A 26664-nucleotide genomic window follows, 5' to 3' on the forward strand; every position below is an offset into this window, starting at 1 on the left:
CGAACCCATGTCCCCTGCATTGGCAGGCGGGTTCTTAACCACTGCGCCACCAGGGAAGCCCTCGGTCATTTTCTAGAACTGTTTTTAGGGTATAGCAGTTATACTTTGGACAGCCAGCAAAAGTGAAGCACTACAGATAATCCTTTCCTCCATCCCTTGTAAAACCTCAAACTTCCGTCCTGCTTCAGCAAGCAAGCGAGGAAACTGTGTAGGTTGGGAGGAATATGTACGCTGTGCCAAGAGCCAGGATCTGATTATTGGAGACCAATCTCAAGCCTGGCATTGACAGGGAAGCATCCTATCAACTGGGGGAACAGTCTGTAGTCCCAATCCTAAGAACCAACTGTATTACATGGATACTTGCTAATGAGGCAGTATGGGACAGAAAACAAATTGAGCTGAATAAGAACTGACAATTTTCCTAATCAGTATTTCAACCAACCCACCAAACTAGGTCCAGGACTGGGTGTCTCTATTTCCCAGGCATTCAGGATGTACATGTCTCCCCACCAATGGTGTCTGGCTTTCATCGAGGAAGGAGCACAGGGGAAAAGTTGAGAAGGAAGAACCCTGTATTGTTAGAGGAAGAGTAGAGATTGGGGGATGGCTGGAAAATAGCAACGCTGGGTAATGGGTAGATGATCAAGAGGTGAAACACAACTTCATGCTTAAGGAAGACGGGAGCATCCTGTTGGCTGCAGAGGATGCAGGAGGGACTAGTTGCGGGATGAGGATAAGGACAGTGTCCTGTGCTTTAGGACCCTGTGTACAGAGTCAAGAGATGTCCAAGAACAGAGAGAAGTACATGGGGTTAGCGCATGGGCTGCATTTTCCTAGGTGTCTGCTGGGCAGAATCTGGTGCTTGAGGCTGACAGGAATGCACTTGTGAAGATGATAACAGGAGAACCAAAAGCACAGTGACCAGTTGGCATTTATTAGTGTAGTTATGGTTTGTCACTGTCGTAAATGTAGTAGAGGAACCAAGACTTTGTTATCACAAAGAAATAAATAAAGCTTATTTTTAGGAAAATTCTAACCGAGTAACTGAAATCGAGCAGTAGCACTAGAGGAGCCCAGCCTCGTGTGACACATGAAGCTGGGGTGGAAGTCAGGATAAATTCTAACTACAAGGAGCTTACGCTTACTTGCCCCCTGCCCCAGCTCCCTGGCCAGAGCTGACCATGGCTGCAGTTACAGAATAAAAGGAAACCTAATTGAAAGTGAGCTGAGCTGAAACACTTGAGAATGCATGGACTTGGATCTATCAGGGTGAGCTGACCATGATCAGACGATCCGTTCCTCTCACTGCAAAGAGGTTTAGATGGCAGCTTCTCCGGACCGCTTCCGACTGATGTGCTCAAAGTGGGCGTGCTCTGAGGTATCCAAGTCAATCTCATACTTGGCTAGGATTTTGAGGATGGGCCTCAGCTTCAGCCACCACTGTTCCTTGGGGATGCGGTGCCTACAGAGGAACGAGGTAGATGATGATTTAATCTCTAGCACCCCAATCAACTTCTATCAAAGCCTATGGGAAGAAGTTGAGCAGAAGAGGCTGGATTTGGGGCCTGGGCAGCAGATCTGAAGTAAGTACGACTACAGGTGTTACTCCTAAAAGAAAAGGACTGAAGAAGGTGAGTAGCTTGGGAAGGGTAGATCTCGAAACTACCGGGGAGGGAACCACCGCAGGAGGTAGAGGTACTCACTCAAAATCTGTCTGTTCCTTCAGCTCAGCCACGGGTTGAAAGACCAGGGCCCTCTTACGCATCCCCAGAACACAGCCCGAGTCTGGGGTATTGGCAAAGATCCGCCCTGCAACAAGGATGGTCAGTCAGCTTCTATACTGGGAACCAGCTTCTAGGAAGGGGGCTCACCCTCTTAACCCCACCTACCATTACGGTAACTCTCTTTGATTTTCCCAGACATCCAGTTCATAGCCTTTGCACCCATCTTAGTGGCAAAATTCCTGTCAAATGGAGTTGGGCTCCCACCCTGGAAAAAGAATCATAAAAATTACACGGGGAAGGACTCTAATGAAGTGGCAGAGAGATGGGAATACACAGAGGAAAGTTTATAACCAGAAAGAGGAATCCGGAAGTCTAACTGTGAAAGGAAATCCTGAAGCAGGGCCGGGAGCCAGGGCAAGCTGGCCTGGTGTATTTGGCCATTCACCAGACTTCAGAGTAACTAATCAGTACAAGGGGATGACTGGTCTCACAGTTGCCTCTTCCAGCTCCGTAGCTGCATGACCCTGTTCATTTCCTTCTAGTCTTACTGGCCATTCAGTCAATTCCCTGCCCCTCATTAGCTTAGCAGCTTCTGTCAGTCACCATCATCGATGACACAAGTGTTCCTTGTGACCCAATTTGGATGCTCTTGGTAGCACCTCAGAATAATATAAAACATGGTGCAGAGTTTCTCTGAACAAAGCAGAAGTGGGAAAATGGGAAGGAAGGAAAAACAGAAAATAGGTCGTCATACTTTATCCAATAGTACCCCATTCCTGCAGGAGCTGCTAAGCCCATTCAAACTGAGATAATGTGAATTCATCTGTGGGTATAGAAAGGTCAAAGGTCAATGCTTAAGAGGCATCTGTGGGGACATTTGGGATGGGGTAGGCCTCAGACCACTAGTATCATCTGTGAGTGAGGCCTGCCTTGGGTGGGGATTGAATGTGGGTGATAGAAAGGGATTCCTTTCCCCTTGAAACTCCAGAGATGGAGCCCAACCCTAGCAAGGTGCCTGTACTCATCTCACAGGTTCCCCACAAAAGGCAGCATGCTATGGTGGCGAAAGCACTGGACCAGCTCATTTTGACCTCATTCCAGCTTGACTAGTGGCCCTGAAAAAAGCAGTTCTCCTCTGTGGCCTCATTTTCTTCATCTGAACCAGTGGTTCTCAACTGGAGACGATTCGGCCCCCCAGGGGACATATGGTAATGTCTAGAGACAGTTTTTCAGTCGTACAAGTGAGGAGGGTGTGCTACTGGCATCTAGTGAGTAAGAGTACAGGGATGCTGCTAAGTAAGCAATCCTACACCACACAGAACAACCACAAAGAATTTTCCAGCTCAAAATGGCAAGAGTGCCAAGGTTGAGAAACCCTGCCCTGAATAAAGAGGACGAACCACAGAATGTCTAAGGCCATTTCCAAGGTAAAGATTTCTGATTCTGTGACTGTAAAAGCCTGCAGGCCCACGCTCTGTGGCAGCCCCGAGAGCCTCCAGCAGGCCGGAGTCTACTGGGAGATTCAGTGACTGTTGGGGGTTATTTATGGCTGTCTGGTGACGGGCATGGCGTGTCTTCCGCACCTGCTGCATGTGGCCGAGCACATTCTTCCTGCTGTCGAAGATGCCCTTCCCCTCCTCAGAGTACAAGTTGAAGATGAAGTCAGTGGTATAGTTCTCATTGCACTTCTCATTCCTGCAGGAGAGACCGAAGCCTGTGCCGGGCGTTGTCCCCCTCCCTCCACCCGCCTTCTGCCTTGGTCAGCTTTGCCCCTCCCGGTTCCATCTACCCCCGCGGCCAGGCGCTCTCCATTTGTATCCAGACTCCTCAGGGTGTCCCAGCCACGGATGCAGTCTGACTAGGGCCAAAGCCTGACTATGGCTTCTCTTCACTTAGGAGCAAACCGGGGATGAGGTACCTTAACACCAGTCCCCTCTTCACAGTTGTTTTCATCTTTTGTACCAGATGTTCCACATTCACCTGAAAATGAAACAGAAAATCCAAAGCCCGGCTGAGAGTGGATCCGGCTGGGCAGGCTCATAGATCCCTTCTTCCCCTCCAGGCATCTGCAGGAGGGAGAGGGACATGAAGAGGGCTATTTACAGCCCAGGGCCTGAACCGTGCCTAAGCCCTTTAAGAAGGTCAGTGCAGACTGAAATTAAGACTCCAGATGCGACAGGCAGAACAGGCAGAGGGAAAGTTGGACAAAGCGTGGCAACTGTCAGTTTTCGGCTCCTTCAGGGGTTTCCAGTTCTCCCTCCCTCAGAGGGCTGACCCTGCTCTCCGTGTAGGTCTCTAACGGGTTGCGTCTGGGTCCGTGTACAGCAGTGATTCACCCAGAAGCAGTCGCTTCATTGGGCTTTGAGTTGGGGGTGAAGGAGGGAAAAGGTCACCCTCCACTGCGGGCAGGGGTTGGCTGGGCCCTTGGATTAGGGAGTTCCCTCAGCCGGCGGCCCTCCACTTTGTGGCTCTTTTTCCTTCCAATGAACGGGGATCTTGGAAAACGAGGATCATAAAGGTATCCCCTCAAAAAATGGAATGAGGACTCCGGTTTGGTAGCAGGGGAAATCTGGCGGGGGTGGGGGGGTGGGCGTGTGACTTTCTCAGTCAGTTAAACCACCTACTCAAAGTTTAGAAAGGTTTTGTAACCTCACTAAACCTTTCTGATCTGTAATATGGAGATAATAGCTCCCTTGCATGTCTGTTATGAAAATAAAATGCAAAGACGCACGTGAAGTGCTTAGCTGCATGCCACCCTTCAAACAAATGCTCCGGCACCAGGAGCAGCGGCCACGCACAGGAGGCTACACCAGAGAACGCCCGCCCGGTGCTCCTTCCAGGACTCCACACGGACCACACATCAGCTGTGTCCTCGCCTTGGGCTCTCACAGCTTAGGTCGCCACGGGGACAGTGGGGAGAGACTGGGGCGGGGAGAGGGGCTCTGGGTGGCCGTCTACCTGCAGGTCTCGAATGGTGAAGGGCTCCTCAAAAATATAGGCAGCATCGGCCCCGGCTGCCAGGCCCGCCATGGTGGCCAGGTAGCCGCAGTAGCCACCCATGGTCTCAATGATAAACACCCGGCGCTTGGTGCCTGCCGCTGACTGCTTGATGCGGTCACAGGTCTGCAGAGACAACAGGTCATAGAAAGACACGGTCAGGGGTGTGATTCTTGTCACTTTGCTGGCCCCTGCCATCACCGAACTCTGGAGCGACATCCTCCCCAGGCCAGCGGGGCCCCTACGCCTCATCGAGTGCTTGCCTTCCGGGACGGCAGGCACGTCTGCTAAGCACAGTGTGGAACTCCTCCCCTGGAAGGAAGCTGTCCCTACCCCTCCTGTTGCTCGGAGTAGGGGAACTAGGCTGTAGGACCTCAGAAAGGAAAAATCATTTGATATGCAGAGTACAGACGCCTTTCTAGGTGACAGGACTCACAAGGCGTGGAGGATGGACACCATATGCACAGTTAAAGGCAGTGTGTGTAAATGCCGGGGCTTGAAGAAGCATTCTTCTAACACTGTGACTTGGTTGGTACAAAACAAGTGGCTCACTTTCTAGGCCCAGACTCGGTCCAGGGATTAGAGTCCTGGCCAGAGGCTGGGAAGCAGTGGCGGCCCTCACCATGCAGATGGTGTTGAGAGCCGTGTCAGTCCCCACGCTGAAGTCTGAGCCGGGCACGTTGTTGGAGACCGTGGCAGGGATGACCACAAACGGGATGCAGAGCTCGTCATACTGCTTCCTGCCCTCCATCAGCTCTAGGCCCCCCGTGTAAGCCTGAGAAGACGAGAGCAGCCGGGGCGGGAATGAGGGGAGAGGGAAGGTGGGGGCGGGGGGAACGGGGGTGGGGGCACTCACCTCAAAGCCCCCGATGATGACAAGGCCCTGAATGTTGAACTTGGTGATGTTGGCACTGATCTGTTCGAAGCTCTTCTTGGGTAGAGTTCTAGTTGATTGGGGCAGGGGGAGGGGATAGAATTTGGGGAAGAGACAGCAAAATTGAAGGAGAGAAACGCTAGAGTTAGAAGGCACTTTGTTTATAGTTTCTTAACTTGTGCCCCCTTCCCTACCCCACTTTCTCATCCCCGTCTGAGGATACACGCTGGGGCTCTGAGTTGCCAGAGATGCTAAGAGATGTCTGGATTGGCTCGTCTGCCCCCATGAGGCAACTGTGAGCTTGTGGAGAGCGGACCCAGAGACAGCACTGGTCAGGCAGAGCCCGACTGGATGAACTGACGCCCGCGTGCCGAGGCCCGCCTTTCAGGGCAACGAGGAGGAGGCGTTCCTGTAATGCACTGACCTTTTAGTTCCAAGTTTAGAACCACCTTGGCCAGTCCAGCCCCCAACGTAGCTCCAGCCAGCCTCCTCGATCTGCAGGGAAAGGTTGCACAGGTCCGCACGGTGGCCTGACACATCTCCTTCAGCTCTGACCCCGCCCTTACACCCACCTGCCCGGACAGAGGAACGCCAGGCACCAGCTTTTCCCACCTCACTCAACTTCCTCCCCTTTCTGCTCATTCACAAATCTTAAGTGCCTTAGATTACGCCAGGCCCTGTGCTGAACTCTGGGACAGAGAATTAAATCAGACGCGTTGTTTGCAAAGGGTTCATTTCAGTGGCCTGTTCCCACTGCCCTAAAATTAAATACAGTAGTCCCCCTTTATCTGTGATTCCACTTGCCAAGCTTTCAGTTACCTGTGGTCAATCTCAGTCCAAAAATATTAAATGGAAATTTCCAGAAATAAACAATTCACAGGTTTTAAATTGCATGCTGTTCTGAGTGGTGTGATGAAATCTTGCACCATCCCACCCAAGACGTGGGTCATCCCTTTGCCCGGTGTGTCCACGATGTATATGCCACCCACCTGTTCGTTAGTACAGAAAAAACACATAGTATACAGCTGACCCCAAACAGCATGGGGGTCGGGTGCCAACCCTCTGCGCAGTCAAAAGTACATGTGTAACTTGACAGTCAGCTCTCACATCCACCGCTCTGCACTCGTGGATCCAACCAACCCCGGATCATATAGTACTGCAGTATTTGCCACTGAAAAGTTCTGGGGACTTCCCTGGCGGTCCAGTGGTTAGGACCCGGTGCTCTCACTGCCGTGGGCCCAGGTTCAGGTCAGGGAACTAAGATCGCACAAGCCGTGCAGCACGGCCCCCCCCCCCAAAAAAAATTCTGCATATAAGTGGGCCCATGCAGTTCAAACGCGAGTTGTTCCAGGATCAGCTGTACCTAGGGTTTGGTGCTATAGTGGTTTCAGGCATCCACTGGGGATGTGCCCCCAGCAGATAAGGGGGGGACTACTGTATCTACTTCTGCTTGAACCCCAAGAGGAGAAAAAGGCAGTGAGGGATGGGGGAAGGTAAGGAACAGGCAGGTCAGCCACTACACTTATCCTCTGCACCACTGCTCCTTGGCCCCAAAGTAAGCGCCCTCCTTCCTTGTATCCCTGTACCTGACCCTTGGCCAGGCCCTCGAAGCCGTCGTGTACAACCAGCACTCGGTTGCCCTGGATGAGACCGATTCTCACGGTGGAGCGGACGGCGGCATTCATGCCTGCGGCCGGGGCCCCCACGTTCATCACGGCCACTGTGTAAGAGCCACTCTGGAGAAGGAAGAAGAGGGGGAAAGGGGAAAGAGGGGACAGCAGTGGGGTGGGGGGACAGGTCAGTGAGGGGAGCTACACTCTGAGCCCCTTATGGTCCTGACAGCACACCGCTCCCCCAGGGAACGCCAGCACAGCCTGTCCCCTCCTCCATACGAGGGAAGCAAAAGTCTTCATCACAGATCAATAAATAAAGCTGTGCTCCCTGATCCCAGGTATCACTGCAAAATGAATAGGAGACCCTCCAGAGCAGTGTTTCCCAAAGTGGGATCCTTGGACCACCTGCTGTATCAGATCCACCCAGCGAGCTTGTGAAATCTGCATATTCCTGACCTACCCCCATCTGAATCCCCTCTGGGGGGGGGATATGCATGTTTAATAAGCAACCCAGATAATTCTGGTATATGGTAAATATTAAGAACCACTACACCAATGGAAGAGGTGGCTCAAATACACTTAGATGTGATTATTCCAGATTTGCCCAGAGAAAATAATACATGAGCCTTCTTTCCCATTCCTTGCATGCTATCTTGTCAGCCTTAAACTGGATGTGGGTCTTGGCTCAGAGACCTTCAGGGCACTCTAAGAACATGGGCTTATATCTGGGGTGACTGAGAGAAAATTATCTTAGTGGGGTCTAGGACTCAGCACTGAAGATTACAGGCGGGCAAAGAAGTAGGTTGTGTGGATTGAGGGTAGCACTTCATAATGGGAGAATAAGGGAAGAGAGCAACTTGCCAGTACCTTAGATACTGGGGGTCTGACATGAGCCAGAAGCTTGTATACCTCCCAGTTGTTCATGAAGCTCCTAAAAAAGTACAGAGAGAGAGAGAGAGAGAGAGAGAGAGAGAGGAGAGAGGGAGGGAGGGAGAGAGGGGTGGTGTCTCCAGGCCATTCCCCAAGGCCAGCAGCCAAGGGGATCTGGTCTGAAGTTTTGCTCCCAGCGTGAAGTTCCACAGGGCAAACCTCTAAGGACATAACTGGGGCTGAGCAGGGATTGGGCGGGGCTGCAAAGAGGCCACTAACCCACCAAACACTCCCTGAGCACTCTTCCCCCCTTGCCTAGAGAAACTTATGATCTAGCTGGGTCCACATATAGAAATGATAGACTATGAAAGGCTAAGGCCAGGGAGAGAATCCCTGGGCTGAACTGAGCCACCTGGTCATCTCACAACTAATTCTCAGAAGAAACTGCTGCAGAGACAATAAGAAGAGGAGAAAGCAGAAGCTCCTATTTGGGGTCTGGAGCTACGTCGATTTTGGGCTTCACTCTGGCATCTGATTTCTGTAGCTAGTAAGCTCCTGGTCATTTCCTCACCGGCCTCTCAGCTTCAAGGCTTCATCAAATCTCTTCTCTTCCATGGCCTTGGTCACGTCTTTGGTCTGAGGGAGAAGCACAGCAACAGTCAGACTCTAGCAGCGCTGGATTCCCATCCCACACTGAGACCCTGCTCATCTCTGGGCTTGTGACTGGATCCTGCCCATCCTGTACCCCACCTTTTCTATGCCCCCCAAACTTTCTTAGAAGAAGTATCTTTGTTTTTCCTTAATTTTCTGAGTAATGAGCAGCAAAAGAAAAGGGCTGATTCTATGCTCTATTTATTCGAAGATGGGCAGAGTGGAGGAGTACACACAGATAAGATAGCATCCTCCTCCATTCCACACCCAGGGCCCCAGCCTCAGAGTAGCCTCTAAACTAATGACTAAATAAAACGATCCTGCAGATAACCAGTTAGGAGGAAAGGCTGATCCCTGCCATGTGCTTCCCAACTACTGCTTTCTGCTCTGCGAGCCACGGCTTCAGCTTGGGGCTTTTAGAGATACGGTTCCAGGCAAGGCTGGAGCCTGTCTGGGCTGTAGGTCATTAGGACTCCCAAGTCTCAGAGAGAAGCAGCCAGGAGACGGAGAGCCAGCCCTGAGAATCAACCGGACACCTGAGCTTCCAGCCGCAGCATCTGCCCTGTGGTATCAGAGGAGCGATTCCTCCGTAACTAGAGCCACCACTTCCTGAGCACTCAGCATCTTCCAGACCATTTACATGTCTTCTCTCCAGTCCTTATACTCACCCTCGAGGTGAGTGTTTCTTAGTAACCTCATATTGGTTCAGAGAAACATGTTCAAGGGAGAAATCAGAGAGAGGGATAAGCTACCCAGCCAGACCTTAATAGTATTCCCCTGCTTTTAATAAGTTTGGAGAGAGACTGCATGGGTCTCATTACTAGGTAGGATGCAGAGTTTCGCATCTTCTTTAGCGACATCTGGAGGATGGGAAAACTGAGGCTTAGGTAGAGAGGTGACAGCTCCTGCACAAAGCCCATCGTCTGCCTTCCCCACACGCCTCTCCCTGTGCTGCGCCACCTCTCCACCTGCCCCCGCCCTGGGAGCCTCGGCAGCTACTCCCTTTCCCCATTAGCTCAGAGACGGGTTTGGGGATGGCAGGAAGGCAGGCTGGGGTCAGTACTCACCACCTGGACACACTCCATGAGGGGCAGGCGCACAGCCTGGTTACCAGAGAGGCTCACCACACAGGCTGGGGTGTCCGGGGTCCCCTCCAAGAGTGCCATCACTGCTTCCACACCCATCCTGCTGCCCTGCAGGGAGCAAAGACAGTCTGGTTCAAGCCTCCCCATCTAGTCTTGGCCTAGAGAACCTGGGCATTCAAGGCCCTTTCCAAATCACGAGTTGAGTTCCGCATTTAAGGACTGTGGCCAAGAACTCACTGGGCTTTACCTCCTGACCCAGATTTTGTCTAAAGCTTGATGACTCTTCATCCTTTTGCCACCTGAACCCCAAGGATTCTACCTGGTTCCAGAGAAACATATCCACTATAGTAATCAAGGGGATTACTGGGTCTGAATAATATTCCCTTCCTGATGAAAGTAGGATAAGAGGGTACAAACTGAGTATCTGAGGTTAGATCTTAATACTTTCACTCATGCTCAAAGCTCTAAGATATCAGACCTTAGGGGAGCATATCGTTTCCCAACATTTTCTGCAACAAAAGAGAACTCTTGAGCACATGGGAATGGGTCAAGGGCCACTGCAGTCCAGAGTCTGGTAGCAGGGTGGCATGAGCAACGGTTGAAGCCCCTGTGCTGGTGAAGCACTGTCCTGCTGGGAAAGGACAGCAGGTTGAGGGTTCTATGGTGAGGACCCCAGAGCCCCATGACTTACCAGGATTCTGTCAAAGGCCGACGGTGTCCCGCCCCGCTGCACATGCCCCAAGACGGTGACCCGGGTATCATATCCCAGACGCTTGACCACCAGCTGAAGGGATCAAGGGAGGGGCAGAGAGAGATACAGAGTCAAGGACCTAGACCTAAAGTCAAGGTCCCTAAACAAGCAGGGACCTAGATAAACCAAGGATGACTTAGCCTCTTATCTTGTAATGATTCCTAGGTGGGAGGAAACCAGGGGGCAGGAAAGCTGGGGAGAGACGTGCAGGACTCAGGGGAGACTCAGAAACCACCAGGCAGTGGGGCCAGGATGGGTAAGGCGTCAAGGCCTCTCTGGCTCCTTTCATACTAACATTTTTGATGTCTTCTGAGCTGATTGGTTTCCCGTTCCTGTCAATCGCACCCTCAGCCACAATGATGATGTTGAGACGAGAACCACGGTTCCTGGTCTGGTCAAGAACAAAGGAAAAAATGGTCAGTGTTATGAAACTGCTGGACAGGAAAGGGATCAGCAGCAGAGCAGGGCGAGGGGTTTCAAAGGGCGAAATAAGGCGCCGGTACCTCGCTGAGCCGGCGACACAGGTGCTCCTCCCAGTCATCATCTGGCGGACACTCAGGAATAAACACCCAGTCGGCCCCACAGGACAGAGAGGTGACAAGGGCCAGGTATCTGAGACAAGAGCCAGAAGCGTCGCGCCAGGAGCTACGCTCCACCAACAGCCTCTCCCGTTCCTGACAAGGCCTAGTCCCATAGCCACTGAAAGGTCTGAGGAGCCCGTTTCATTCTTGGGGCGAGGGGAAGAGCCCCACTGGTTCCGCTAATCAGCGGGATTCTGTCCCTGAAGAGCCCCTCTATCCATGCTCACCTGCCACAGCGGCTCCCCATCTCAGAGCGCTGTCTGCTTTTTCACACGCGCATGTGTGGGATGTAAGGGAGGCTGGGTGGAGACGGGGAAAGGCAGCCACCCCAAGAGGAGTGTGTACACCTCCAATCTGCCACCACTGGGAGGCCTCCCTGGACTCCCCGGGGAAGAGGAAAGGGCTATTGCCTGGTCCATGGCATAAACGAGTCAAGGTGGGGGATCTTACCCACAGTGCCGGCCCATCACTTCTAACACAAACGTCCTCTGGTGGCTGTAAGAGACAGACATAGGGCTTGCACAGTCCAAGCGGCCCCACGGCCAGGACCAAGCCCCCACCCACACTGAGGCCAAGGAACCTCTCGGCAAGATGCATTTACGCTGTGGGCTTTCTAGCAGGTCTCCTGAGACACTTGGAAGACGCAGGGTAAACACTTTAGCCACAGGGTGTCCCAGGCCTGAGAAAACACCACAGAAAAAGGTGACAGTACTGAGGCTCTGTGCCTGGGAAGGAGGGGGCCTGGGAAGGGAAGGAGCAAAGGGAAAAGAATCGGAGGGAGGACTCCACTAACCTTGAATCCTCCAGGACCAACCTGCAGGAGACTGTCACCCGCCCCGCCCTCCCATTCTCCTGCACTGCTTCCCGAGTCCCTGCCCTTCTGAGCAGCGGCGTAATGGCCACTACTATCTCTGTGACACGGTTGGAAAGGTTTGGGGCTCTCTGGATTTGTCTCAGTCTGGAGACAAATCATTTAGACAAATCATTTTTAATCATTTAGGAGACCCCACAGGTATTAAAGACCTCAGAGCGACACATTTGGACAGTGGGTAGATAGTGGCCAGAGGCAAGTCTTATGGCATCTATAGAGCAGTGCAATTCAGTGCTCTAGGGATAATTTTTAGTTAAAAACAATGTTCTGGTCCCAGAAAACTGGTCACTGTAGTCACCATAGCTCAAGCACTTTCATCTTCTCTAGTCCCCAGCTGGTTGGTCTGTCCCAGCGCCACCCTCCCACGCCTCCTCCCACTGGGCCCTCACCTCTGAGCGGTAGTGGTGATGGCATCTACAATCTCTATGATCCGGTGCAGGGCAGAGTCAGTGCCAATGGTCATGTCAGTGCCGCAAAAGTCGTTGTCAATTGAGCCAACCAGACCCACAATGTTCAGGTACCTGGACTTTGCAGCCTCCTCCGCTGTGATCTTACCTGACAAGGGGAAGCAAAGCAGGAGGCACTGGGTGAGGTCCCTGGCATGCTAGGGAGCAGGTGACTGGAGAGGAAAGGGGCTGCAGCCAATGGCAGCTGTTGACAATGGCAGATAAAAGAGGGCAAAGACGGCCCTCTGTGTCTGGGCAACAATTTTCTTCCATGGGAGGGAAAGGCGGGTGTGTGTGCCCATACGCAGAAACCACACTCACGAGAGCAACGTCTCACCTGATTTCTGGAGGTCGCTCAACAAGTCACTCCACTCAGAGCGGAAGGTGTCGGCTCCAGTGAGGCTGCCGTCACCCCCAATGACGCACAGGTTGGTGATCCCGCGCTTCACCAGGTTGTGGGCAGCTCGGAGCCGGCCCTCTCGTTCCCGAAAGTCCTTGCACCGGGCGCTTCCAATCACCGTGCCTCCCTTTGGGGAAGAAGTGGGAGTCAGCTCCCCAGGTGACGCGGCCAAATTTGGGCTCAACACGCTAAGATTGCCCTATCCCAACGCTGTGATGGGCTGGCATCACCACGTGGCTCCCTAGGAAGTCCCCTGACATCCTGAACAGTCACTGGCCCCTTCTTTCGTGTGTGTGTGGTTTTAAAGTTTTATTCTTCATGAAAAGGATGAATGAAGTTCACATGAGTTTCAAATTCCGGAGTCACGAATACTGATGTTTAACTCTGTTGTCTGAGGGTACGTGACTGTACAAGCTTAGCTATTAATAGAAGACATGCGAGTCTTGATTGCCTCAGACACGTTTCTACTTCATCTGCCTAACTCCTCTGACTGCATTCAAGATTGTTCACTTTATCTTAATTTTCAGCTTGGTTTGCATGGGCCTACCCAGAGCTTTCCCTGTTTTTAACCTCCTTGTAGTTCACTGAGTTGGTTTTTGTTTTGTTTTGTTCTGTTTCTGGCCCCTTCTAAAGGAAGGCGAGATGGTGCTGGCTGAAGTATCACAGGGTCATTCCCATGTTCTGCTGCACTTCTTAGAAGACTGCTAAGATGGGCCCATTCCACTGAAGGCTTTGTCACTGTGACTGTCCTAAAGAGAATTAGGAATACACACGTATCTGTAGGCTTCTGAAATAATCTCCATCTTTCTCATCTTAGACGTGTAAGAAGCAGCAGCAGTGACTTCAACAGGGACAAGGCACCGCTAATCCTTTCCCCTTTGCGCCTGGGGATCTGTGTGCTAGTGGGAGGAGCCACAAGACCCAGGCATTCACAGGAAAAACTGCTCTGAATATGGAAAGCCCTAAATCCCCAGGAGCTTGTAGACACCCCAAGAGAGGAAAGTACACTTAGGGTTTTCACAAATCATATGAACTCCTGGCATCCATGACTTCAGGGGTATTGATGGAGAATCCTGGCTCATTCTCAGACCGCTTTATGAAGGCACCATTGCCTGTATAAAACCTTCACAAAGTGCTGCTCATTAAATTTCTTCCCATGGATTTTTTTTTAGGGGATTGAGGTAAAGAATGAGGATACAAATGTAATGTGCAGATTTTTCAGTAAATCAGAAGATGAGTATAGAATGACGTAGAGAAAGTAGCAAAAAGGGCTGTGGATACAAGAGAAATCATCTTAGATTCTTCTTTAAACTCTAAAACGCTCTCTCGGTTCCTTCCTTCCTTAAAAGGTCTGGTATCAGGTCACCTCATCGTCATCACATGAGGACTGGCAAACTTCAGCTCTACTCTGGCTCTGGCTCCAGTCCTCTGGTGAGGTTATTTTCAGGGCCTGACCTTCCCTGTGAGTAGGACCTGTTACGTGCCAGTTCCTCAAGTCTTGCCTCTGACCTTTCTATAAAGAGCAAAGTGTCCTGTGATCACACCCCCAATCCTCCATCCCGCCCCAGGAAACCAGGGTGATGTTTTCAAATGTAAAGAGTAAAGGACAAACATAGCCCCTCTCTGGTCACAGAATCCCTTCTTATCAAACCGCATGGCAGGGAATTCAGGAAACCACGAGCCCCAATCCAAGTAGGGGTGAGACAAGAACAGGACAAACACGGGACAGGAATCCTCTGGAACATACCAGCTGAAGCATCATCGAAACACTCTCCCAGGTGGCTTCCCTGATGTTATCTCCACCATCCACCAGGCCTTGATAACCCTGTGGGGTACAATTACACCCATTCAGCCTCTGCTAGGCTTCCCCCAAACCCCCAGGATTAAGACCAAGTCCCTGGGAAGAGGTTCTCTGAGAATCAAGTCACCCATCCCGCCTCCCATTACTGACGCCTGGGTGCTCCTGAGAATAACACAGTCCAAGGAAGGAGACGTCAGCTTTTTCAATACCCTCTTCTAGTTCCTCTCATTCTCTAAACATCAGAATGCTCTTCCTAATATTTGATCTTGATTCCTCTTATTTTTGGTTCATCCCATTTCCTCCCAGGGGAACTAGATGACAGATGGTTTTGATAACCAACAATGGAGGAAGAAAAGAAGGGTACGTTGGAAGGAGAAAGGGAGATAAATGTGACTTGAAAAGATAAGAGACTATAACGTTTGAGAGAAGAAAGGCAGACAGACCTTATGGAAAGAAGAGTGGATAAAGGATGAGAGGAAAAGGAGAGGAGGGAACCAAAGAGGACTTAGAACCTCGGAAAGTAAGGCAAACTGCAGAAACACAGTGGGACTCTAGGGCTCTGTCCCTCCTAGGGCTCTGTCTCTGGATGTATTGAATTTGCTGTGAAATACTAATGCATTTCACCTTCTCTTGGGGGAAGTAAAGGGAGGACAGAGCTACTTCTTACTTTAAATCGAATAGGCAACACGAGGACCCAGCCTGCAGATCCCTGGGACCCACCGTCATTACTGGAGCCCCGAGTGGGGAGGGGTGACTTGTGAAGACAGGGAACCAAGACTAACCAGACACAGCAACGTAACTGGGAGGTAAGGAAAGAGGGTGGGGAGGGGGAGGAGAAACCAGAGAAAGAATAATGGGGAGCAGAGCAGAGAACCAACCTCATGGACAAAGAAGACACGGGCACCAGTATAGATGCCAACTCGAACCACAGCCCTGACAGCAGCATTCATACCTGCAAGGAGGAAAGTGTCAGAGAGAGGTTATCCTAAGAAACGCAGCCCTGGACTCTAGGATCTGAGACAGTCCTTTTCTAAGGCTTTTCTCTGAATCTAGAATCCTCTCATCCAATTCTTCTGGCCTCACCACTAAAGCTGAATTACTTCATTCAATGTTAATATAGCACAAGTTACCTCCATTCCTCTCCCCTCCGCCCCCAAACCCCATCTTTCCTAAGACCTTTCCTTGCCAGGGCAATCTGGGGGATGATAATCCTGAATGCTTATTGTGGGGTTAGATGCTGCTAGATGCTTGTCGATCGCCAACTCATTTAATCCTATCCACAGCTCTGGAGTTGCCTCCATTCTACAGATTTGGAAACTGAAGTTCAAAGAGGTCGAGGTCACAGAGCTGGGACGAGCTCAGCTTTTAATCCAAATCCTAAATGTCTCAACCAACACTGCTGACCTCCATGCTAATCCCAATGTCTGTACGAGGCTTTTCCTTGCCTTCTGCATTGAATCTAGGTATCCAGCTTGTATAGGCTTTTCAGGACAAAGACATGGCTCTCTGGGCTCAGTGACCTGACCATTCACAAGCTGTTCTTGAGCACAACAATTACTGGCCGGCGGATTCTCCCAGTCTCCACACACACACACAGCTTTTTAGTGTCATTGAGTTGGTGTATGTTCCAGTGTGCACCACACACTGAGATTCTCTGGCTCCCAAACTACCAGAAAAGGTTGTGACCGAGTGTGCAGACAGAATTTGTGGAGACTCTATGCTCTCCTTCTCCCGCACTGATCTTCTCCTGTGACCCTGTGTGTAACATGTGTATGAGGAACTTACAAATCACACTGCCAATTATTCTGTTTCCACTGGGAGAAACAATTAGGGATGAAACAGAGAGGAGAGCCTTTCCTCCTTTTCCCATGTGAGTACCATCCTTCTCCTAGTAGCTACTCAATGACAAGAACTCTCCCAAGAGTATGGGGAGGAGCTGACCTGTCTCAACACACAACACATGGTTGTGAAGACCTCCACAGTAGAAACGATGCCACTGCTTACTGTGCTCAGCACAGCCTCACTGGTGAGACATTCCTGGGTCTTGATCCTGGCAACCCTGTCTTACCTTGTAATGTGAGGAGGCGATGCTGCGATGGATCAGCTTCCTGTGAATCACTTTAATCACCCTCCCTCAGATACCCCTGTATACATTACACATTTTTTGTTTCAATCTAAAATCTATTCATAGGGTCCTTAACCCTGCCTGGGGAAATATCATATACCAGTGAGCACTAGAGAAGTCAGTAACTGGAAAAGTCTGCAGCAGCAGACTAAAATCCATGACAAACTACTGCATTATCCAAAGCTATCTGGAATGGAATAGAATCAAAAAGACCAGAATGTCTGTTTGGGGGGTTGGTTTGTTTGCAGGCTGACAAAGGTTGGTATTACATGGCGACAAGCTCCAAATTAAATTGAAGGTTCATTCACTTACTGAACAAATATTTATTAAATACCTCTCATGCTCCTGACACTATGTAGGCACTGGGTACGCATCACGGAATGATAGAGAGTCTGGGGATACAAAGATAAAGGACGCAGGAATGGTCCTCAAGACTTGGGAAGAATTATAGTGTTATTCCAAATTGGATCCATATGGAGGGGATTTGTACAAAGTGCAGGGGGGACAAGGAAAAGGAACATCTACGCTGCCAGGAGGAAGCCGGGGAAGGTGATACAGAAAACACAGCATTTGTCCTGAGGCCTAAAGGATAATTTCCTTTCAAATCTTTTTGCTAGGTGGATGAATTTGGGGAGCGTGTTATAGACAGGAGGAATAGCACAAATAAAGGTTGAGGGTCAAGAAATAACCTTAGGAAATTCAGTATTCTAAAGAATGAAATGTAAAATGATGGCGAGATGAAGCTACACAGATGGGCAGGCACCTGTGTGCCCAGCGAGGAAGTCTGGCTTTTATTCTGAAGGCCAGGGCTTGACTGGGGATCCATGGGTGATAGTTTCAGGGAATCCATGAACCCCATGAAACTATATGAAAATCTTTGTGGGCACAGGCATTTCTTTTGGGAGAAGGTCCACAACTTTCATTTGATTCTTTTTTTTTTTTTTTTTTGGCCGCACCGCATGGCATGCGGGATCCTAGTTCCCCGCCGGACCTGGGATCAAACCTGCAGCCCCTTCAGTAGAAGTATGGAGTCTGAACCACTGGACCACCAGGGAAGTCCCTCACTTGATTCTTAAAGGAGTCTGTAACCTTAAAAAAAAGTTGCAAGCAACAGAGAATCTTTGAAGAACTTTGAGAGCGGTGGGACATGATGAGATTTAAGTATCAGAAAGATCACTCTGGCAGCAATGTGAAAGACAGAATGAAAGAGGTGACACTAGGGTTAGATGGCAGCCTAGACAAAAACGATGAGGGCCTAGACTGGGAGAGTGGCATTTAGGACAAAACAGAGATACTGGACAAGAGACGCCTAGGAAACAGAAGCAACAGGACTTCCATCTAATCGGCCATGTGATTAGATTTCAAGGTGTTGGAGAGGAAGGAGGAGATGTCCCGTGACTGGCTTAGGCCACGGGGAAAACGGTGGTGCAGTTAACTGAGCAGAGGCGGCTTTTGGTTCGGGAAGGTAGGGGTGGGGGTGATATTTATATTTGGATCTGTTGAGTTTGAAGTTCTTGTGGAACATCGATGTGGACTTGGAAGAGACTGTCTCAAGAAAATATGTAAAATTAGAAGGGAAAAGGGCAAGGAATGGAACCCTGAGGAAAACCAACATTGAAGGAATGGGCAGAGAAAGAGGAGTTCCATGATGAAAACTAACACTAACACTAACTAACACTAAACTAAAACTAAAACTAACATGATGAAAACTAACAGGGGTTCCATGATGAAAATTAACTAGCAAGAAAGGCAAGAGGAGAACCAGGACTTAGCAATGTCTTGGAAGCCAAAGGAGACAGTTTCAAGAAGTGGGAACATTGCCAAATGCATTTGATAATTGATCTAAGGTGAGGACGAGAAGGTTGGGCTTGCCAACAAGAGGTCATTGGTGAGCAATGATGTCAAAACTTACCTCATACAGAGTGACGTAAGTCAGAAAGAGAAAAACAGATACTGTATGCTAACACATATATATGGAATCTTAGAAAAGAAAAAAAGAAGGTTCTGAAGAACCTAGGGGCAGGACAGGAATAAAGACGCAGACATAGAGAATGGACTTGAGGACACAGGGAGGGGGAAGGGTAAGCTGGGACGAAGTGAAGAGAGTGGCATGGACATATATACACTACTAAACGTAAAATAGATAGCTAGTGGGAAGCAGCCGCATAGCACAGGGAGATCAGCTCCGTGCTTTGTGATGACCTAGCGGGGTGGGATAGGGAGGATGGGCGGGAGACGCAAGAGGGAGGGGATATGGGGATATATGTATATGTATAGCTGATTCACTTTGTTATAAAGCAGAAACTAACACACCATTGTAAAGCAATTATACTCCAATAAAGATGTTAAAAAAAAAAAGAAAACTTACTTATGACATCACTAAGGCAAAGCCCCATGAAGTCTAGAAGTCTAATTGAAGGACTTAAACGAATCAAAACAAAAATCTGTAAAGGAAGGGGGCTCCTCAGAAGCTTTAGGAAAAGCCTGTGTGTATGAAAAGGTTAGAGTCAACACAAAGCCATCAGTGCTTTAGGAAAGATGAATAAACTCAACTTAAAAAGATCAGAACAGATAGAAACTATTGTTTGTTTATTTATTTTCTAGACTTTCACAAGGCCTATGGAATTCTCTTTCGGATACCTGGAGTCCCGGAGTATATATCTGTAATCTTAAGAAGTAAGGAAAAAACCTTCTGAAACATATAGGCTGGAATGCTGTTTCCTGCTCCGGAGGTGAGCAAGAGTAGGGGAGAAAACATTTAAGGAAAACAAATCACTTAAAAGGTTTTAAGTGTAAAGCAAACAACAGATGGTGGACAGGAAATATCCAAATCCATTGGGCAGAAGAGAAATCCCATAAGAAGATTCTCTTTTCTCCTCCCTCTGCCTTCTCACTTCAACCGTATCAACCTCCAGAGGTCATCCTTCCTGCCTCTGAATTGGATATCTGAGTGTTTCCCTAGAAATCGAGTTTTAGGACCCCTTTTGTGCCTCTGTGCCTGTGTCTCAAACCCCTAGTTCCCTAGAAATCACAGACTGGGCTGTATAGATAGCTTACACTAGAAAGTCCCAGCAATTCTTTTTTTTTTTTTTTTTTTGCAGTTCGCGGGCCTCTCACTGTTGTGGCCTCTCCTGCTGCGGAGCACAGGCTCCAGACGCGCAGGCTCAGTGGCCATGGCTCACGGGCCCAGCCGCTCCGCGGCACGTGGGATCTTCCCGGACCGGGGCACGAACCCGTGTCCCCTGCATTGGCAGGTGGACCCCCAACCACTGCGCCACCAGGGAAGCCCCCCCAGGAATTCTTTGGGCTCTCCTACTTAACATCACTGGCCTCTTCTGGTCCCAGGCCAGTCTTTGGTTGCTCCATGTTGCCCTAAATAACCCTCTATGAGCAGCTGTCTGACTTATTAGAAGCAAGATGAAGGATAAGATTACAGGCACCATCCAGTGGGTACTCTGGGTACAGCCAGGAGGGGCTCTGGAGAGCATCAGACGCACATACTTTGGAGTCTCCAATTACAGCCTGTTGGGAAGAGGCTTTAGGGAGAACTAGGGGTGATGGGCCTCTATGACATGAGATAGAAGAAGAAACAATGTATGACTTGGTCACTACCTTTTTGCTAAAAAGTTTCTTTCTACCCTAACTGAACATTAAATAAGAAATAAAGGACATGAGGAGCAAATGTTTGTTAGATGTGAATTATACTTTCTGATGGATATGCAATTAAAAATTGTAAATCCTACAACAGCAATCCAGAGAAGGGAATAGAATCCTCCTCCTATGAACCTTTAAAAATAGGATAAACATGCATTTGGAATGGACTGCCTGTCTGGAGACAGAGGGATAGAGTAGATGACTGAGGTCCTCTCCAGCAGAATATGCCAATTTCATAAGGCCAAATGTAGCATGGTTTTAAGAGGACTGGACCACTTCTGGGCTGGAAAGGGAGTTAGGATTTGGTATCTAATCAGCCCAGTTTCTGAGTTCAGGATGTCTGATTCCTGGCCACTCTTCTACTTTAAGAGGTTACTAGCCTTGCTACGTTCAGGGAATGACAGAGCTGAGGCCCCTCTTGATCTTACAGAGCCCAAACTCACTTTCCCATGTGTCCCACAGCCTCTAGGGAAAAACCTTTCTGTGCCCTTTCCCTGTGAGAACTAGGGCCCCTCAAACCCATCTCCAGGAAGGTCACTTCTGCATTTGAGCTGCTCTCTCAGTTGGGACCTCTCAGCTCTACTTTGAGTTTTCTGTTTTGCTTCCTTCCTCCCTAGAATTCCATCCTCTACCGCTCTCAGTCCCTACTGACATGCACCTGTGATGTTATGGGGATTCACAGTGGGGTGTTTCCCTGGGTACACTGTGCCTGTCACAGAATCCCATAGGCGTCAGTCCAGTTGGGCCCTCCAGAAATGAGCTTATCAATAGCCCCCGCCTCCACAGAAGACGATCCTTCCCTTAAAGTGGGTGATGGGCATCTCTAGAATAAGAGGGTCTCTCTGCTCAGGATCAGAAGCTGAGAGGGCTCTGCTGCTCTTGGACCCACGTTAAATCTTAGACCCTTTTTTTTCTTTAACCTCTTTCCCTTTCCAGGAAGCTCTACTTTTTCATAAATGCAGAACTCTGTGTGCTCCATCTGGATTTTTAGCAGGCTCTCACTTCCCCTAACCTGACAATCCAATTCCACAGGCCATCCTACCAAGGTTTTAGGATCAACACTCAGAGTTCCTGTTGAAGAACTCATTATTGGCATGGGATTCTTTCCAGGAGAGGAGAGAGAAGCAACAGAAGCCAGGGCAGCAGTCTCTACAGCCTCAAGGAGGGCTCTGCATTCCTAATCTGGCTCCTATTCCTAAACTCAGGCCTCTGTGCCCTCCTTCCTGTTTCCTCATTAGAGCGTTCTCCTGTTCATAATACATATCACAGTTATAAACATTAGTTTAAAATATACTTAAAGTCTCACTTAACTAATATACTAATAAGAAGGATCATAAGAGCAAAGATGGTGTGTGACTTTTCCACTGATGTAGCCTTAATGCCTACCATCCTGTTTGGCACACAGCAGATGCTCAACAATTCACTTTTTATTTAATTAGTAATGTATTTATTGCATCATGTACTATTCTAAGCACTTTACTTAAATGAAGAGTTCAGTTTTTTGAAATCTATCTTTTTCATGAACTTTCCCCTGGTTAATCCAACCAACGCCTATCATTTCATTACGTAAGTGGATTCTACTTGGTTAAGACACACTTGATTATTTTTATTTAGGTGCCTTACGTAAGAATTCTAGTAATGTATGATATCTTTCCTCATTAAAGTTCCCGAAGGAAATCAACTTCTCCACAACACACAGGACAGGGCACTATACAAAGTGGGTGCTTGACACAAAGTCTAGGAAAGCCTAGGGAGAGTGGAGCAGAGGGAAGGGGAGGATAGCTGAGATCCCCTTCTTTCTCTCTTTTCCTCATCACAGTCTCCATGTCCTAGTATCCCTTTCAAAGAAATTCTGCCTCTCTTCAACACATCACAAATTACGATATACAAGAACGTACATCAAAGAGGGAAAACAGTAAAAATAAATAAATAATAAATTGAGAAAAAAACACCACATCCCCTATCTGCCACTTCATCTTTCCATATACCTGATATTTCTGACTCCTAGGTTTCTTGGACTCAACCCAGAGACGGGTTCTCTCTGGCTTTGCTTTCTGCCCCACCCCCTTGGATATGTACTGATTAACTGCTGCTGTTCCTGTCTGTTCAAGGGTTAAAGGAATGGAAGGGGAAGAAAGGCCAGAGAATGACAGAATGACGCAGAAGTGTGCCTAGTAGAAGGAACTGCGCTGTAAGAGTGAGGCACCTAACCCTGGACAGTGCAGGAGCTCTGCAGACATCAGAACTGGTACCTGAAGATTCACTAGGGCCCACCAAATACCAATGCCAAATCTCCTCCTTTCCCCATCATTTCCAACGTACTTGAAGTGAATCCACCTACTGCCCCCTCAACAATTTTATCTCTTTAGTCTATTTCTTTCCAATGTTGCTTGAGAAAACACCAGTTTTCTAGGTACCAAAGGACCAAACGGTCCCAAATCTTCAGAGAAACTTGGAAAGATGATTTATGGAGACTTAAGTAAATAAAAGTGGAGCAAATGAAATCCAAAAGCACTTGTGGACTTAGACCTGACAGAGTTTTAGGGAAGCCCAAGATTCCAGTGTGAATCTACAGCAGGGGGATGTTCAGGAGGATAGTTCTGTTCTACAGGCTAGGGAAGTGAGGAAATTCAAGGCAGCCTCCAAGCCACGGCTTTTGTCTCCCCCCAAGCTGGGCCCTCCTCCTTACCTTGGGCATCGCCACCGGAGGTTAACACGGCGATGGCTTTGCCAACCCCCAGGGTTTTGGCTGCATGGTGCTCTTCATGGGTCATGATCCACTCTAGAATTCAAGAGAATGGCCAGTTAAGATACAGCGGGATCAAGGTGCTATGAGCTCAGGGGATGATGGCTCTGTTAGACTGGCTACAGCCACCTCAGTCAGGCTCTCCCACTGCACTGAGTCTGAGCTTTGCAGCCTGGGATCTTTGGACTTCCTCCAGAAGACAGCCACACCCCATAGAGTGACAAGCTGAAATGTCACAGAAATCAAGCCCAAGACTGCAAAAATCCTCGCTAATCCCTCCCACCCCAATTGGAGCCTATTTGGAGAATGAGCTAAGGTCAAGGAGAAGGGTGGGTGACTGAATAGAAATGAGAAAGGAAAAAGTTAAGTTAGCCTCAAAGATTCCTCCCTTTTAAAGAAGGGAAGGGCTGTTGCAGAGGATAGGAATCAGATGAGGCTTGGGGCACTGAAAACTAGCAAAGTGGAAGCAGAAAAGCAAGGGCAGGGTGGGTTATAGTGAAGATTAGGGTCGGGTGTGATGGAATTGGGCTAAGCTAGAACAGGAGTTTGAGGTTATAGAGGCACATTGGAGCTCGGGCAAAATAATGGTTCAGGCTCAGGAATGGTTAGGGACTTGCTCTGGCTTTTCCCATCCCTCTCAGGGTCTCTGCCTCCTAAGCATCTCTTGATCCTTTATCTTCAGGCCTTGTTCCTCACACTAAATACTATCAAATGGGAAGAGTAACACAAAATCACTGCCACATATACACAGATATGTACACGTGACATGTGAACACCTTCATATTTTTGTCTTTAGGGCTTCTCTCTCTCAAAGGAAAACAAAAGACCTACTTTTGTATCCATAAAAATGCCAATGGAATCATCACTCTCCCAGTTATCTGGGCTAAAATCTGTTATTTTTAAAATTTATCTCCTCTTTACTCTCAGAATCAAAACGGTTACCAAACCCTATTATTCTTCCTTCTTATTATCTTCCCTTATCCTTCTCTTCCTTTCTGTCCTCACTGCCTCTTTCCACCTGAATTGCTTATTACAATAGCTGGTCTCCCTCTGCTTGTGCTTCCCTTCTCCACTCTATTTGAGACACAAAATAAACCTCCATGGGAAGGTCATAGGCCCCTGAGGCCTCGGTGGAGGGAGGATTCATTCACACCAACAGGAGCTGATGACCTTTAAATACAGCTCATGTTTCTGCTGTGAACCCAGGGCAATCAGGGTAGCTGCTGATAAAGACATAGGTCACATCCACATACAGATCCACACACATGCCAATAAAATACATGCAATGAGACACTCATGAAGAAAAACATACAGAAACACACATAGTGCTGTTAACAAACACAGATTCACAGACATGCTACATATAATCAGTGCTGACAGATAAACCCAAACTTTTTGGGTCGGCATTCAAACTTCCATGATCTAACTCTTGCCTAGAGTTTCAACCTTTGCTCCCATGAATTCTCTGCTCCGTTATCACCTGAACATTTCTTTGTTCCTCCCCACTTTTGTGCCTGTGCACACTGCATCACTTGTCCGGAAGGCCACCCTGGTTCTTTCCACAGATCAATATCCTACTCCATTATTTAAGGCCCGTCCTAGTCACATCCCTGTTAAACCTATTAAGCCCTCACTGATTACCACAGGTCAAGGAGGGCTTCTTTCTGGACCTCCTCTAATCACATATTGTCTGAAACCAGATCATTCACTTAGCACTTAATTACTACTTTATGTGATAGTTTAATTGCTTCTTACTTACTGGAAAGGTTGGACTAGATAAGGAGTCAGCAAACTGCAGCCCATGGGCCAAATCAAGCCCTTCTAATGTTTTTGTATGGCAGCAAACTAAGAAAAGTCTTTACATTTTAAGTGGTGGAAAAAACAATTCCATGACATGTGAAAATTATATGAAATCCAGATTTCAGTGCTCATACCACTCACATTCTTTTGCATATTATCTATGGCTGCTTTTGTGCAGAAGAGATTATTGTGACAGAGACCTGATAGCCTGCAAAGCCTAAAACATTTACTATCTGGCCTTTAACAGAAAAAGTTTGCAGACACCTGGACTAATGATTGCTAAAGTCATTTCCCCAACTAGACTGAAAACTCCTTGGGCGGGGGGGGGGGGGGGGGGGGGGGCGGGTGGATCATGTTCATTTTTTAAACTCTCCCACGGCCTACCAAAGCCTAAAGAAGTCTATGCACATAAGAACAGGAGTTCAATAAACTCTTATCGAAAGCACTAGTGAACTGACAAACAACAGGAAATGCACACAAATATAGAAAAATTTTAAAATATGCTTGGATACAGATGTACTTCTATATTCCCTTACTTCTAACACATACAGATACAAATAGGACCTAAGAAAGAAGATAGTGACAAACAGTGAGAGGAATACAAACACACATAGATAGAAACACTCTCCTATTTAACCAGAGTGTTCCTGTGCAAATTTCTGCAGTTCTCAAAAAAAAGAAAGACTAAGTGGTTGCAAATAGGAAGGCAAAATTTTGGAAAGAAGAGAACAAAACATGTGAGTACTATGCTGATCCCTTTTTCCCTGAGTTTTTTTCTTCTCAGCCACTCTGGGAGCTCATCACTGGCAGAAACCCATACAGGGATCTTCCACCCACAGAGGCTTCAGTGAGGGAGAGAATTCATCATAAACGGGGAAGGTTAGGAGTGCGGACCGGCAACATACAGCTCAAATTCTTCTTCTGCACCTCTATGTTATAGAAGCACCAGTCACAGATATGCAAGCAGATTCATGAATAAACAGATCAACAGTGACACACGTAGAAACAGATATATTAAAACCTATATATAAAATCACGGTGCAGAGATAAGCACGCGGGAGGGAGAAATACTGGAGTGGCAGCATTCTAGGTGCACTGATTTGAACTGGACGAGTGCCAGGGTAGGAGTCGGGCGGCCGAGGGCCACTAGGTCCGAATACCACCCACCCATCCGTGATTTCCAGGCAAAGGGGCAGTGCGTGCAAGCCGAGCGAAGGGGCTAGGATTCTTCACCCATCCCCCGCCTCAGCTCCTTCTTCTGATGCTATGCCACCTCTTTTTTTCCCTTCTGCTCCTTTCTGTTCTCCCCACCGCCTCCTCCCAGCACGTTCATTCCCACCTCGCTCTCAGCTTTCCCCCTCGCTCTTTACCCAAGGGCCCCTCTTGCCTTACAGTCTTAGCTCTCCTCCGCCCGGTCTTCCTTGCAGATTGTCCTTGGGGAAGGGGGGAGGGGAGCTTGGCGAACACGGGGAGGAGCCAGGTGGAGGCAACAGGGGAGGGGAAAGAGGAGAGCCTTTCCAGCCTCCACTAAGCTGATGCTGGCCCGGAGGCTCCGCCTCCTCCTGGTCGCTTTTCTCCTCCCCTTCCCCCTCCCGCTAAGAACACAGCTCAAATGTGACACCGGCTTAGTCTCTTCACTCCGCAGAGGGTTCTGGAGTCCCCGCATCTATCTCGG

The 26664-nt window shown here is 48.8% G+C and overlaps 1 protein-coding gene across 2 annotated transcripts; it reads right to left on the minus strand.

The window, feature by feature from the left end:
- Positions 1-913: 913 nt before the first annotated feature.
- Positions 914-26436, minus strand: PFKM (phosphofructokinase, muscle). Of its 2 annotated transcripts, none has more exons than XM_060166403.1 (23): positions 26382-26436; positions 23133-23225; positions 15543-15616; positions 14611-14688; positions 12801-12990; positions 12407-12572; positions 11597-11641; positions 11069-11177; positions 10861-10956; positions 10506-10598; positions 9797-9922; positions 8650-8714; positions 8076-8139; positions 7182-7331; positions 6020-6090; positions 5578-5665; positions 5344-5496; positions 4683-4847; positions 3643-3704; positions 3308-3419; positions 1890-1989; positions 1704-1809; positions 914-1462 (listed from the first exon to the last, which is right to left on the minus strand). In XM_060166403.1, exons 2-23 carry the CDS (start codon positions 23215-23217, stop codon positions 1318-1320), a joined length of 2343 nt encoding a protein of 780 aa, XP_060022386.1. In that variant the 5' UTR covers positions 23218-23225; positions 26382-26436; the 3' UTR covers positions 914-1317. The 2 variants fall into 2 exon arrangements, with proteins under 2 accessions (XP_060022386.1, XP_060022387.1); XM_060166404.1 differs by lacking the exon at positions 26382-26436 and adding an exon at positions 23319-23336.
- Between the last annotated feature and the right edge of the window lie 228 nt (positions 26437-26664).

This window comes from Lagenorhynchus albirostris, chromosome 11 (assembly GCF_949774975.1).
Source record: "Lagenorhynchus albirostris chromosome 11, mLagAlb1.1, whole genome shotgun sequence".
In the NCBI taxonomy this organism is placed as follows: Eukaryota; Metazoa; Chordata; class Mammalia; order Artiodactyla; family Delphinidae; genus Lagenorhynchus; species Lagenorhynchus albirostris.